The sequence below is a fragment of the Heterodontus francisci genome, chromosome 19, assembly GCF_036365525.1.
Source record: "Heterodontus francisci isolate sHetFra1 chromosome 19, sHetFra1.hap1, whole genome shotgun sequence".
Classification (NCBI taxonomy): domain Eukaryota; kingdom Metazoa; phylum Chordata; class Chondrichthyes; order Heterodontiformes; family Heterodontidae; genus Heterodontus; species Heterodontus francisci.
The window spans coordinates 92,512,194-92,526,842 of NC_090389.1; the positions used below are offsets into that span (position 1 = coordinate 92,512,194).

The window sequence follows — 14,649 nt, forward strand, 5'->3', positions numbered from 1 at the left end:
AATACTGCAGGAGGGCGCCCATCATTAATACTGGCAGGAGGGCGCCCATCATTAATACTGCAGGAGGGCGCCCATCATTAATACTGGCAGGAGGGCGCCCATCATTAATACTGCAGGAGGGCGCCCATCATGAATACTGCGGGTGGGGGCCCATCATTAATACTGGCAGGAGGGCGCCCATCATTAATACTGCAGGAGGGCGCCCATCATGAATACTGCAAGTGGGGGCCCATCATTAATACTGGCAGGAGGGCGCCCATCATTAATACTGGCAGGAGGGCGCCCATCATTAATACTGGCAGGAGGGCGCCCATCATTAATACTGCAGGAGGGCGCCCATCATTAATACTGCAGGAGGGCGCCCATCATTAATACTGGCAGGAGGGCGCCCATCATTAATACTGCAGGAGGGCGCCCATCATTAATACTGGCAGGAGGGCGCCCATCATTAATACTGCAGGAGGGCGCCCATCATGAATACTGCAGGTGGGGGCCCATCATTTAATACTGCAGGAGGGCGCCCATCATTAATACTGGCAGAGCTGATTGCTGGATTAACGTGTCTGCATTAACTGAAACCGAACTTGCCTTTGGTCTGTCAAATAACACTTTATCCACAGTAATAACATGACTTTGGTATGTTGATAAATCAGTGGCCTTTCTTTCACCACAGTCACAGATTCTCCCAGCCCCAGAAATAATACTGACCCACACTGAAAATTGCTGCTTTTCCAATAAATATCAGTAAAAGAACCAAATAGAGATTGTTCACCACAGACACAAAACAGCTGAAAAATATCTTCTCTTTGTACAATTCAATATCTTAAAAAGAATCTTCCCATTTGAAAATAAGAGTTTCAGTAATGTTTGTTGATATGAACAGTAGAAATGCTTTGAGGAAAATAAAAGGTCATTACTGGTTTAAAACTAGAAACAGGTTTTTGTTGCTAGATTGCTCGAGAGAGCAGCAGAGCGAGAATGAGAGTCAGAACAGGAGGTCGAGTCAGCTGGGCTGCACTTGACTTAATGTTGCAGTTTTGACCCATCCAACCCCGATAACACCGACACTGGAACTTGTCCTGGAACTGCTGGATGTCTCTCTTTCTCAAGGCTCCTGTGAGCACCAGCTTAGTCCCTCCAGTCACATTGTGCCCCTGGATTTGGAAACTCTCTGCACTGAGGTGGAGGTAAGCATTGGATTCGCTGTCCCTTCGTTCACATCGCCCATGCCCCTGGCACACAGTCTGGCTGCAATACTGTGTGGCTGTGGTGACATTTAGGAGATAACGACCAAAGTCCCCTTCCAGGTAGCCCTTCAACATCTTGCAGCGACTCTACAGGACGAAACAGAAACAGGGTCAACGTCCTCGAGAACTGGACAAACAAGACCAAACTCCGAGTAGATTCTGTTTTGAAGCAGCATGGCGGGTACAAGACCGAAAATTTAGAGGAGTGTCTCTCAGTCTCTCTCTCTCAACGCAAGCAGACAGAATAGAGCATAGAGTCATAGAGTTATACAGTACAGAAACAGGCCCTTCGGTCCATCTTGTCTGTGCCGGCCATCAAGATCTATTCTAATCCCATTTTCCAGCACTTGGTCCACAGCCTTGTATGCTATGGTGTTTCAACTGCTCATCTAAATACTTCTTAAATGTTGTGATGGTTCCTGCTTCTGCCACCTCTTCAGACAGTGTGTTCCAGATTCCAACCACCCTCTGAGTAAAAGGTTTTTCCTCAAATCCCCTCTAAACCCCCTGCCCCTTACCTTAAATCTATGCCCCCTGGTTCTTGACATCTCCGCTAAGAGAAAATGTTTCTTCAGCGTGACTAAGGGGAAGAGTAGGCAGGGAGAAGATGATGAACGCAAAGGGACTGGTGGTCTGAGGTGCATTTGTTTTAATGCAAGAAGTGTAGTAGGTAAGGCAGATGAACTTAGGGCTTGGATTAGTACCTGGGAGTATGATGTTATTGCTATTACTGAGACTTGGTTGAGGGAAGGGCATGATTGGCAACTAAATATCCCAGGATATCGATGCTTCAGGCGGGATAGAGAGGGAGGTAAAAGGGGTGGAGGAGTTGCATTACTGGTCAAAGAGGATATCACAGCTGTGCTGAAGGAGGGCACTATGGAGGACTCGAGCAGTGAGGCAATATGGGCAGAACTCAGAAATAGGAAGGGTGTGTTAACAATGTTGAGGCTGTACTACAGGCCTCCCAACAGCGAGCGTGAGATAGAGGTACAAATATGTAAACAGATTATGGAAAGATGTAGGAGCAACAGGGTGGTGGTGATAGGAGATTTTAATTTTCCCAACATTGACTGGGATTCACTTAGTGTTAGAGGTCTAGATGGAGCAGAATTTGTCAGGAGCATCCAGGAGGGTTTACTAGAGCAGTATGTAAATAGTCCAACTCGGGAAGGGGCCATACTGGACCTCGTGTTGGGGAATGAGCCTGGCCAGATGGTTGACGTTTCAGTAGGGGACTACTTTGGGAATAGTGATCACAATTCCGTAAGCTTTAAAATACTCATGGACAAAGCCAAGAGTGGTCCTAAAGGAAGAGTGCTGAATTGGGGGAAGGCCAACTATACCAAAATTCGGCAGGAGCTGGGGAATGTAGATTGGGAGAGTTGTTTGAAGGTAAATCCACATGTGATATGTGGGAGGCTTTTAAAGAGAGGTTGATTAGCGTGCAGGAGAGACATGTTCCTGTGAAAATGAGGGATAGAAATGGCAAGATTAGGGAACCATGGATGACAGGTGAAATTGTGAGACTAGCTAAGAGGAAAAAGGAAGCATACATAAGGTCTAGGTGGCTGAAGAAAGACGAAGCTTTGAAAGAATATCGGGAATGTAGGACCAATCTGAAACGAGGAATTAAGAGGGCTAAAAGGGGTCATGAAATATCTTTAGCAAACAGGGTTAAGGAAAATCCCAAAGCCTTTTATTCATATATAAGGAGCAAGAGGGTAACTAGAGAAAGGATTGGCCCACTAAAGGACAAAGGAGGAAAGTTATGCGTGGAGTCAGAGAAAATGGGTGAGATTCTAAACGAGAACTTTGCATCGGTATTCACCGAGGAGAGGGACATGACGGATGTTGAGGTTAGGGACAGATGTTTGATTACTCTAGGCCAAGTCGGCATAAGGAGGGAGGAAGTGTTGGGTATTCTAAAAGGCATTAAGGTGGACAAGTCCCCAGGTCCGGATGGGATCTATCCCAGGTTGCTGAGGGAAGCGAGAGAGGAAATAGCTGGGGCCTTAACAGATATCTTTGCAGCATCCTTAAACACGGGTGAGGTCCCGGAGGACTGGAGAATTGCTAATGTTGTCCCCTTGTTTAAGAAGGGTAGCTGGGATAATCCAGGTAATTATAGACCGGTGAGCCTGACGTCAGTGGTAGGGAAGCTGCTGGAGAAGTTACTGAGGGATAGGATCTATTCCCATTTGGAAGAAAATGGGCTTATCAGTGATAGGCAACATGGTTTTGTGCAGGGAAGGTCATGTCTTACCAACTTAATAGAATTCTTTGAGGAAGTGACAAAGTTGATTGATGAGGGAAGGGCTGTCGATGTCATATACATGGACTTCAGTAAGGCGTTTGATAAGGTTCCCCATGGCAGCTGATGGAGAAAGTGAAGGCGCTTGGGGTCCAAGGTGTACTAGCTAGATGGATAAAGAACTGGCTGGGCAACAGGAGACAGAGAGTAGCAGTGGAAGGGAGTTTCTCAAAATGGAGACGTGTGACCAGTGGTGTTCCACAGGGATCCGTGCTGGGACCACTGTTGTTTGTGATATACATAAATGATTTGGAGGAAAGTATAGGTGGTCTGATTAGCAAGTTTGCAGACGACACTAAGATTGGTGGAGTAGCAGATAGTGAAGGGGACTGTCAGGGAATACAGCAGAATATAGATAGACTGGAGAGTTGGGCAGAGAAATGGCAGATGGAGTTCAATCAGGGCAAATGCGAGGTGATGCATTTTGGAAGATCCAATTCAAGAGTGAACTATATAGTAAATGGAAAAGTCCTGGGGAAAATTGATGTACAGAGAGATTTGGGTGTTCAGGTCCATTGTTCCCTGAAGGTGGCAACGCAGGTCAATAGAGTGGTCAAGAAGGCATACGGCACGCTTTCCTTCATCGGACGGGGTATTGAGTACAAGAGTTGGCAGGTCATGTTATAGTTGTATAGGACTTTGGTTCGGCCACATTTGGAATACTGCGTGCAGTTCTGGTCGCCACATTACTAAAAGGATGTGGATGCTTTGGAGAGGGTGCAGAGGAGGTTCACCAGGATGTTGCCTGGTATGGAGGGCGCTAGTTATGAAGAGAGGTTGAGTAGATTAGGATTATTTTCATTAGAAAGACGGAGGTTGAGGGGGGACCTGATTGAGGTGTACAAAATCATGAGAGGTATAGACAGGGTGGATAGCAAGAAGCTTTTTACCAGAGTGGGGGTTTCAATTACTAGGGGTCACGAGTTCAAAGTGAAAGGGGAAAAGTTTAGGGGGGATATGCGTGGAAAGATCTTTACGCAGAGGGTGGTGGGTGCCTGGAATGCGTTGCCAGCGGAGGTGGTAGACGCGGGCACGATAGTGTCTTTTAAGATGTATCTAGACAGATACATGAATGGGCAGGAAGCAAAGAGATACAGACCCTTAGAAAATAGGCGACATGTTTAGATAGAGGATCTGGATCGGCGCAGGCTTGGAGGGCCGAAGGGCCTGTTCCTGTGCTGTAATTTTCTTTGTTCTTTCTACCCTATCAATGCCCCTCATAATTTTGTATACCTCAATCATATCCCCCCTCAGCCATATGCCTTCCGAACCACCTTATCTACCTGTGCTGCTGCCTTCACTGATCTATAGACAAGTACACCAAGGTCCCTCTGGACTTCCTAGGGTCCTACCATCCATTGTATATTCCCTTGCCTTTTTAGTCCTCCCAAAATGCATCACCTCACACTTCTCAGGATTAAATTCTATTTGCCACTGCTCCGCCCATCTTATCAGCCCATCTATATCTCCCTGTAATCTAAGGCTTTCCTCCTCACTGTTTACGACACCAATTTTTGTGTCATCTGTGAACTTACTGATCATACCTCCTGCATTCACGTCAAAATCATTAATGTACACTACAAACAGCAAGGGTCCCAGCACCGATCCCTGTGGTACACCACTGGTCACAGGCTTCCAATCGCAAAAACAACCCTCGACCATCACCCTCTGCCTCCTGCCACTAAGCCAATTTTGGATCCACTTTGCCAAATTGCCCTGGATCCCATGGGCCTTTACCTTCTTAACCAATCTCCCATGCGGGACCTTATCAAAAGCCTTACTGAAGTCCATGTAGACTACATCAACTGCTTTACCCTCATCGACACATCTAGTCACCGCCTCGAAAAATTCAATCAAGTTAGTTAGACATGATCTCCCCCTGACAAAGCCATGCTGACTATCCCTGATTAATTCCTGCCTCTTCAAGAGGAGATTAATCCTGTCCCTCAGAATTATTTCCAATAGTTTCCCTACCACTGATGTTAGACTCACCGGCCTGTAATTACCTAGTTTATCCCTGCTACCCTTCTTGAATAATGGTACCACATTCGCTGTCCTCCAGTCCTCTGGTACCTCTCCTGTGGCCAGAGAGGATCTGCAAATTTGTGTCAGAGCCCCTGCTATCTCCTCCCTTGCCTCACATAACAGACTTGGATACATCTCATCTGGGCCTGGGGATTTATCCACTTTTAAACCCGCGAAAACAGATAATACTTCCTCCCTTTCGATGTTAATATGTTCAAGTATATCACAATCCCCCTCCCTGATCTCTACACCTACATTGTCCTTCTCCATAGTGAACACAGATGCAAAGTAATCATTTAAAACCTCACCGATGTCCTCCGGCTCCACACACACATTGCCACGTTGGCCCCTAATGGGCCCTACTCTTTCCCTGTTTATCCTCTTGCCCTTAATATACTTATAAAACGCCTTAGGATTTTCCTTTATCTTGCCCGCCAGTGTTTTTTCATGTCCCCTCTTCGCTCTCCTAATTACTTTTTTAAGTACCCCCCCCCCCTACACTTTCTATTTCCTGAGCAGATTAGCAAGTGCCTATCCAGTCTAATGTCCTCAGTACAGTGAGTGTCCCAGGGGCAGTAAACATCACATGGAATCCTGGCTGATTTCAGCTCTCATTGGTCCAGAGACACCAAGTCCAGAATCCTGACCCCTGGCTGAGGTCAGCTGGCAGCTCCATCCCATTTGGACCGGTTCGGAGGTGTAGGTACCCACTGACCCATCAAGCTGGCATCAGAAACAAACTGAAAGGATCAAGCTTGGCCTGCCTAGTGACCTCTGGAGGACCTACAAAATGTCACCTGGACAGGAGGGAGATCAATACGTTATAATAAACTGTGGCGAGGGGGGTGGTGAAATGAGGCAGAAATGCAGAAATGCAAAGACACTGAGCAGCACAACAGAGAATACAATGGGTCAATCCTCACCTCGCTGTTACTGTAATCTGCGTCACCCCAGAATATGATGCCAGCTGCTCCCAGGGCTGCAGTCTCCCCGATTGTTACAATGAGATCCTGCTGTTTAAAAGAGAAAGAATAGAACTGAAGGATCAATGTGGCTTCTCACCTGGCAAGGGTTTCCATAGACACCAACTGCTCCCAGAGGCTTACTCTATGTTCATACCTAGAGTGTGTTGGAAAACTATTAGACTGTGCAGGCACCACCCAGTACCCTCACTGTTGTTCACAAAGTTTGGATAGCTGCCTGACCCTCGACCCACAGAGACAGCAATTGAAGACCTGCCTCAGACCCAGTTTGTACCAAAAGACAAAGACCTCACCTCTCTAAATTCAGTGACCGAGTAAGATTGTGTGTGCACGTGAGTCAGAGAGTGAGAGAAAGTGTACCTGAGGCCGAGTGGCATATGACTGAGTGGCAGAGAGAGACTGTGGGAGAGGGAGAAAGAGAGAGAGAGAGAGGGGGAGGGAGGGAGAGAGAGAGAGAGAGACAGAGAGAGAGAGAGAGACAGAGAGAGAGAGAGCCCATGCCCAGTGTAGAGAGAGAGAGAGAGAGAGAGAGAGAGAGAGAGGGGGAGGGAGAGACAGAGAGAGAGAGAGAGGGAGAGACAGAGAGAGGGAGAGACAGAGAGAGAGAGAGACAGAGAGCCCATGCCCAGTGTAGAGAGAGAGATATAGAGAGAGAGAGAGAGAGAGAGAGGGGGAGGGAGAGACAGAGAGAGAGGGAGAGAGAGAGAGAGACAGAGAGGGGGAGAGAGAGAGAGAGACAGAGAGCCCATGCCCAGTAGAGAGAGAGAGAGAGAGAGAGAGAGAGAGAGAGAGAGAGAGAGAGAGAGAGAGAGAGAGAGAGAGAGAGAGAGAGAGAGAGAGAGAGAGAGGGGCTGGGGAGGGGGGAGAAAGAAAGAGGAAGAGAGAGCAGCACAGTGGCGCAGTGGTTAGCACCGCAGCCTCACAGCTCCAGCGACCCGGGTTCGATTCTGGGTACTGCCTGTGTGGAGTTTGCAAGTTCTCCCTGTGTCTGCGTGGGTTTCCTCCGGGTGCTCCGGTTTCCTCCCACAAGCCAAAAGACTTGCAGGTTGATAGGTAAATTGGCCATTATAAATTGTCACTAGTATAGGTAGGTGGTAGGGAACTGTAGGGACAGGTGGGAATGTGGTAGGAGTATGGGATTAGTGTAGGATTAGTATAAATGGGTGGTTGATGGTCGGCACAGACTCGGTGGGCCGAAGGGCCTGTTTCAGTGCTGTATCTCTAAACTAATCTAATCTAATCTGACTGAGAAGGGGAGAGAGAGAGAGAGGGGGAGAGGCTGGGGATGGATAGAGAGAGAGAGCCCAGGAGAGAGCAGGAGGGAGAGTGAGTAAGTGTCGGGGGGAGAGAGAGAGAGAGAGAGAGGGAGGGACTGGGGCAGGGGGAGAGAGAGTGAGAGTCCAGGGTGGGGGAAAGAGAGAGTCCGGTAGGGGGAGGGAGAGAGAGTGGCGCGTGGGCGAGCCTGGGGTGGGGTGGGGGGGGAAGAAAGGGAGAGAGAGAGAATGTACATGAGCTGGGGGGGAGGAGCGGGCTAACGGCGAGGAGGAGAGCGAGAGACAGCAAGTGAGTGTGAGAGTCCAGGATAGAGAGAGAGCACGCCCGGGAAAAAGAAGGACAGAGCCTGGAGATCATAAGAAATAGGAGCAGACGCGGACCATTCGGCCCATCGAGCCTGCTCCACCGTTCAATATGATCATGGCTGAACTTGGACTTCAACTCCACTTTCCCACCTGCTCCCCATTTCCCTTGTTTCCTTGAGAGACCAAAAATCTCTCTATCCCAGCCTTTAGTTATATTCAATGATGGAGCATCCACAAACCTCAGGGGTAGAGAATTCCAAAGATTCACAACCCTCTGAGTGAAGAAATATCTCCCCATCTAAGCCCTAAATGATCGGCTCCTTAGCTGGAGACTGTGCTGCTGTGTTCTAGATTCCCCTGCCAGGGGAAACAATCTCTCTCTGTCTACCTGATCCAGCCCCTTCAGAATCTTGTATGTTTCAATGAAATCACCTCTCACCCTTCTAAACACCAGAGAGTATAGGCTGAATTTACTCAGCCTCTCATCATAGGACAGCCCTCTCATGCCAGGAACCAATCTAGTCAACCTTCACTGTACCACCTCCAGTGCAAATATATCCTTCCTTAATTATGGAGACCAAAACTGCACACAGTATTCCAGGTGTGGTCTTACCAAAGCCCAGTACAACTGTAGCAAGACTCCAAACCCCTTGCAATAAAGGCTAAATGCCATTTGCCTCCCAGATTGCTTGCAGTACCAGCATGCTAATTATCTGTGTTCCTTGTACAAGTACACCCAAGTCTCTCTGAATATCAACATTTAAAAGTTTAATGAATTCAAAAAAAAATTCTGCTTTTTGTTCTTTAGTCTATTTACCCAATCACTCTCCCCTCATACTGCGGATGCTGGAAATCTGAAACAAAAACAGAAAATGCTAGAAATAGTCAGCAGGTCAGGCAGCAACCGTGGAGAGAGAAACAGTTAATGTTTCAGGTTTCTGACCAAAAATAACAGACCTGAAACATTAACTCTGTTTTTCACAACACACATGCTGCCTGACCTGCTGAGTATTTCCAGCATTTTCTGTTTTTCTCTCCCCTCATACCTGTGTAATTGGCCTGGAGTATGTAGCTTTCAAACTTAATATGAAATTCAATTGTATTATGACTATTTTTTTCCCAGAGGATCTTTTACAATAAGATTACTAATTAACCCTGCCTCATTGCACAATGCTAAATCTAAAATAGCTTTGTCCCTAGTTGGTTCTGCAACATATTGTTCCAGGAAACTATCACAAAAGGATCCTACAAATTTATCTTCCAGACCACCTTTGCCAATTTGATTGGTCCAGTCTATGTGCGCTAAAGTCCCCCACCATTATTAATTTGCCTTTGTTACAAGCTCCAATTATTTCTTGCTTAATGCTCTGTCCAACAGTATAACTACTGTTAGGGGGCCTATAAACTACTCCCACCAGCGTTTTCTGACCCTTCTTATTCCTAATCTTCACCCATACTGATTCTACTTTCTGATCATCTGAGCCAAGATCCTTTCTCACTACCATCCTTATGTCATCCTTTACTGTCAGGGCTACTTCTCCTTTTCCATTCTGTCTGTCTTTTCAAAATGTTGTGTACCCTGGAATATCTATTTCCCAACCTTGGTCACTTTGCAACCATATCTCTGTAATAGTTTTTTTTTTAGTTTCGGTGACTGCAGCTTGGATAGCAACGGAGATGCGTGAACGGGCTTACAGCTGTGAAGTCAATTTCAGCGTAAGTTTAAAAGTGAATTCCCTTTTGTTTTCGGAGGACCAGGGGACTGCTGGGTAAGGAAAAAGGTATATATTTGTGTGGTTTCGAATCTCTTTCTTTTAGTTTCGGTGACTGCAGCGTGGATAGCAACGGAGGTGCGTGAACGGGCTTACAGCTGTGAAGTCAATTTCAGCGTAAGTTTAAAAGTGAATTCCCTTTTGTTTTCGGAGGACCAGGGGACTGCTGGGTAAGGAAAAAGGTATATATTTGTGTGGTTTAGAATCTCTTTCTTTTAGTTTCGGTGACTGCAGCGTGGATAGCAACGGAGGTGCGTGAACGGGCTTACAGCTGTGAAGTCAATTTCAGCGTAAGTTTAAAAGTGAATTCCCTTTTGTTTTCGGAGGACCAGGGGACTGCTGGGTAAGGAAAAAGGTATATATTTGTGTGGTTTAGAATCTCTTTCTTTTAGTTTCGGTGACTGCAGCGTGGATAGCAACGGAGGTGCGTGAACGGGCTTACAGCTGTGAAGTCAATTTCAGCGTAAGTTTAAAAGTGAATTCCCTTTTGTTTTCGGAGGACCAGGGGACTGCTGGGTAAGGAAAAAGGTATATATTTGTGTGGTTTAGAATCTCTTTCTTTTAGTTTCGGTGACTGCAGCGTGGATAGCAACGGAGGTGCGTGAACGGGCTTACAGCTGTGAAGTCAATTTCAGCGTAAGTTTAAAAGTGAATTCCCTTTTGTTTTCGGAGGACCAGGGGACTGCTGGGTAAGGGAAAAAGGTATATATTTGTGTGGTTTAAAATCTCTTTCTTTTAGTTTCGGTGACTGCAGCTTTGATAGCAACGGAGGTGCGTGAGCGGGCTTACAGCTGTGAAGTCAATTTCAGCGTAAGTTTAAAAGTGAATTCCCTTTTGTTTTCGGAGGACCAGGGGACTGCTGGGTAAGGAAAAAGGTATATATTTGTGTGGTTTAAAATCTCTTTCTTTTAGTTTCGGTGACTGCAGCGTGGATAGCAACGGAGGTGCGTGAACGGGCTTACAGCTGTGAAGTCAATTTCAGCGTAAGTTTAAAAGTGAATTCCCTTTTGTTTTCGGAGGACCAGGGGACTGCTGGGTAAGGAAAAAGGTATATATTTGTGTGGTTTAGAATCTCTTTCTTTTAGTTTCGGTGACTGCAGCGTGGATAGCAACGGAGGTGCGTGAACGGGCTTACAGCTGTGAAGTCAATTTCAGCGTAAGTTTAAAAGTGAATTCCCTTTTGTTTTCGGAGGACCAGGGGACTGCTGGGTAAGGAAAAAGGTATATATTTGTGTGGTTTAGAATCTCTTTCTTTTAGTTTCGGTGACTGCAGCGTGGATAGCAACGGAGGTGCGTGAACGGGCTTACAGCTGTGAAGTCAATTTCAGCGTAAGTTTAAAAGTGAATTCCCTTTTGTTTTCGGAGGACCAGGGGACTGCTGGGTAAGGAAAAAGGTATATATTTGTGTGGTTTAGAATCTCTTTCTTTTAGTTTCGGTGACTGCAGCGTGGATAGCAACGGAGGTGCGTGAACGGGCTTACAGCTGTGAAGTCAATTTCAGCGTAAGTTTAAAAGTGAATTCCCTTTTGTTTTCGGAGGACCAGGGGACTGCTGGGTAAGGAAAAAGGTATATATTTGTGTGGTTTCGAATCTCTTTCTTTTAGTTTCGGTGACTGCAGCGTGGATAGCAACGGAGGTGCGTGAACGGGCTTACAGCTGTGAAGTCAATTTCAGCGTAAGTTTAAAAGTGAATTCCCTTTTGTTTTCGGAGGACCAGGGGACTGCTGGGTAAGGAAAAAGGTATATATTTGTGTGGTTTAAAATCTCTTTCTTTAGTTTCGGTGACTGCAGCTTTGATAGCAACGGAGGTGCGTGAGCGGGCTTACAGCTGTGAAGTCAATTTCAGCGTAAGTTTAAAAGTGAATTCCCTTTTGTTTTCGGAGGACCAGGGGACTGCTGGGTAAGGAAAAAGGTATATATTTGTGTGGTTTAGAATCTCTTTCTTTTAGTTTCGGTGACTGCAGCGTGGATAGCAACGGAGGTGCGTGAACGGGCTTACAGCTGTGAAGTCAATTTCAGCGTAAGTTTAAAAGTGAATTCCCTTTTGTTTTCGGAGGACCAGGGGACTGCTGGGTAAGGAAAAAGGTATATATTTGTGTGGTTTAGAATCTCTTTCTTTTAGTTTCGGTGACTGCAACGTGGATAGCAACGGAGGTGTGTGAACGGGCTTACAGCTGTGAAGTCAATTTCAGCGTAAGTTTAAAAGTGAATTCCCTTTTGTTTTCGGAGGACCAGGGGACTGCTGGGTAAGGAAAAAGGTATATATTTGTGTGGTGGCTGTACCCGAGACACTACACGTGTAGTGTCTCCCACCCACCCTCCTCCTCTAACCATAAAAAAAGGACTCTGGTGTGTTGATAAGGTAAGCTTTTTATTTAGGAAGTTCTGTCCGTTGGATTGCTAACCTAACAAGTTTTGACTTTTTGTTTTTTTGGTTTTTCAGTAGATTTGTTGGGAATTTGGAATAGTGGGAATGGAGGTTAAGGCAGTTGTATGTTCCTCCTGCAGAATGTGGGAGGTAAGGGTCGCCAAGAGTGTCCCTGCTGACTGCATCTGTGGGAAGTGCACCCAACTCCAGCTCCTCGAGAACCGCGTTAGGGAACTGGAGCTGGAGCTGGATGAACTTCGGATCATTCGGGAGGCGGAGGAGGTTATTGAGAGGAGTTATGGGGAGGTAGTCACACCTCAGGTAAAAGAAGTAGGTAGATGGGTTACCGTCAGGGGAAGGAGAGGGAACCAGCAGGCAGTGCAGGGATCCCCTGTGGCCGTTTCCCTCAACAACAGGTATACCGTTTTGGATACTGTTGCGGGGGACGACTTACCAGGGGTAAGCAATGGGGTACAGGTCTCTGGCACAGAGTCTGTCCCTGTTGCTCAGAAGGGAAGGGGGAAGAGGAGCAGAACATTAGTCATTGGGGACTCCACAGTTAGGGGAACAGATAGGAGGTTCTGTGGGAACGAGAGAGACTCACGGTTGGTATGTTGCCTCCCAGGTGCCAGGGTTCGTGATGTCTCGGATCGTGTTTTTGGGATCCTTAATGGGGAGGGGGAGCAGCCCCAAGTCGTGGTCCACATAGGCACCAACGACATAGGTAGGAAGAGAGATGGGGATTTAAGACAGAAATTTAGGGAGCTAGGGTGGAAGCTTAGAGCGAGAACAAACAGAGTTGTTATCTCTGGGTTGTTGCCCGTGCCACGTGATAGCGAAGCGAGGAATAGGGAGAGAGAGGAGTTGAACACGTGGCTGCAGGGATGGTGCAGGAGGGAGGGTTTTGGTTTCCTGGATAATTGGGGCTCTTTCTGGGGTAGGTGGGACCTCTACAAACAGGATGGTCTTCACCTGAACCAGAGGGGTACCAATATCCTGGGGGGGAGGTTTGCTAGTGCTCTTCGGGGGGGTTTAAACTAATTCAGCAGGGGAATGGGAACCTAAATTGTAGTGCCAGTGTACAGGATGTTGAGAGTAGTGAGGTCAGGGATATGGTTACAAGGACGCAAGAGGGCACTGGCAAGCAAGAACCTGGTTTAAAGTGTGTCTATTTCAACGCCAGGAGCATCCGGAATAAGGTGGGTGAGCTTGCAGCATGGGTTGGTACCTGGGATCTCGATGTAGTGGCCATTTCGGAGACATGGGTAGAGCAGGGGCAGGAATGGATGTTGCAGATTCCGGGATTTAGATGTTTCAGTAAGAACAGAGAAGATGGTAAAAGAGGGGGGGGTGTGGCATTGTTAATCAAGGAGAGTATTACAGCGACAGAAAGGACGTTTGAGGACTCGTCTACTGAGGTAGTATGGGCTGAGGTTAGAAACAGGAGAGGTGAGGTTACCCTGTTGGGAGTCTTTTATAGACCTCCGAATAGTTCCAGAGATGTAGAGGAAAGGATAGCGAAGATGATTCTCGACAGGGGTGAGAGGAACAGGGTAGTTGTTATGGGGGACTTTAACTTTCCAAATATTGACTGGAAATACTATAGTTCGAGTACTTTAGATGGGTCTGTTTTTGTCCAGTGTGTGCAGGAGGGTTTTCTGACACAGTATGTGGACAGGCCAACCAGGGGCGATGCCACATTGGATTTGGTACTGGGAAATGAACCCGGCCAGGTGATAGATTTAGATGTAGGTGAGCACTTTGGTGATAGTGATCACAATTCGGTTAGGTTTACCTTAGCGATGGGCAGGGACAGGTATATACCGCAGAGCAAAAATTATAGCTGGGGGAAAGGAAATTATGATGCAATTAGGCAAGATTTAGGATGTGTAGGATGGGGAAGGAAACTGCAGGGGATGGGAACAATCGAAATGTGGAGCTTATTCAAGGAGCAGCTACTGTGTGTCCTTGATAAGTATGTACCTGTGAGGCAGGGAGGAAGTTGTCGAGCGAGGGAGCCGTGGTTTACTAAAGAAGTTGAAGCGCTTGTCAAGAGGAAGAAGAAGGCTTATGTTAGGATGAGACGTGAAGGCTCAGTTAGGGGGCTTGAGAGCTACAAGCTAGCCAGGAAGGATCTAAAGGGAGAGCTAAGAAGAGCAAGGAGAGGACACGAGAAGTCATTGGTGGATCGGATCAGGGAAAACCCTAAGGCTTTCTATAGGTATATCAGGAATAAAAGAATGACTAGAGTTAGATTAGGGCCAATCAAGGATAGTAGTGGGAAGTTGTGTGTGGAATCAGAGGAGGTAGGGGAAGTGTTAAATGAATATTTTGCGTCAGTATTTACAGTAGAGAAAGAA

At 46.8% G+C, this 14,649-nt stretch overlaps 1 protein-coding gene across 4 annotated transcripts in view; it reads right to left on the reverse strand.

The window, feature by feature from the left end:
- Window positions 1-589: 589 nt before the first annotated feature.
- Window positions 590-14,649, reverse strand: part of LOC137380309 (hyaluronidase-2-like) — a 79,792-nt gene continuing 65,732 nt past the window's right edge. For 3 of the 4 annotated variants that reach the window (XM_068052227.1, XM_068052229.1, XM_068052228.1), the window contains exons 3-4: window positions 6,510-6,599; window positions 590-1,334 (exon numbers count right to left, since the gene is read on the reverse strand). In XM_068052227.1, coding sequence (XP_067908328.1) covers window positions 948-1,334; window positions 6,510-6,599 — 477 coding nt within the window. In that variant the 3' untranslated portion in view covers window positions 590-947. The remainder of the gene's footprint in view (window positions 1,335-6,509; window positions 6,600-14,649) is intronic. The other variant, XM_068052230.1, reaches the window with a different exon arrangement.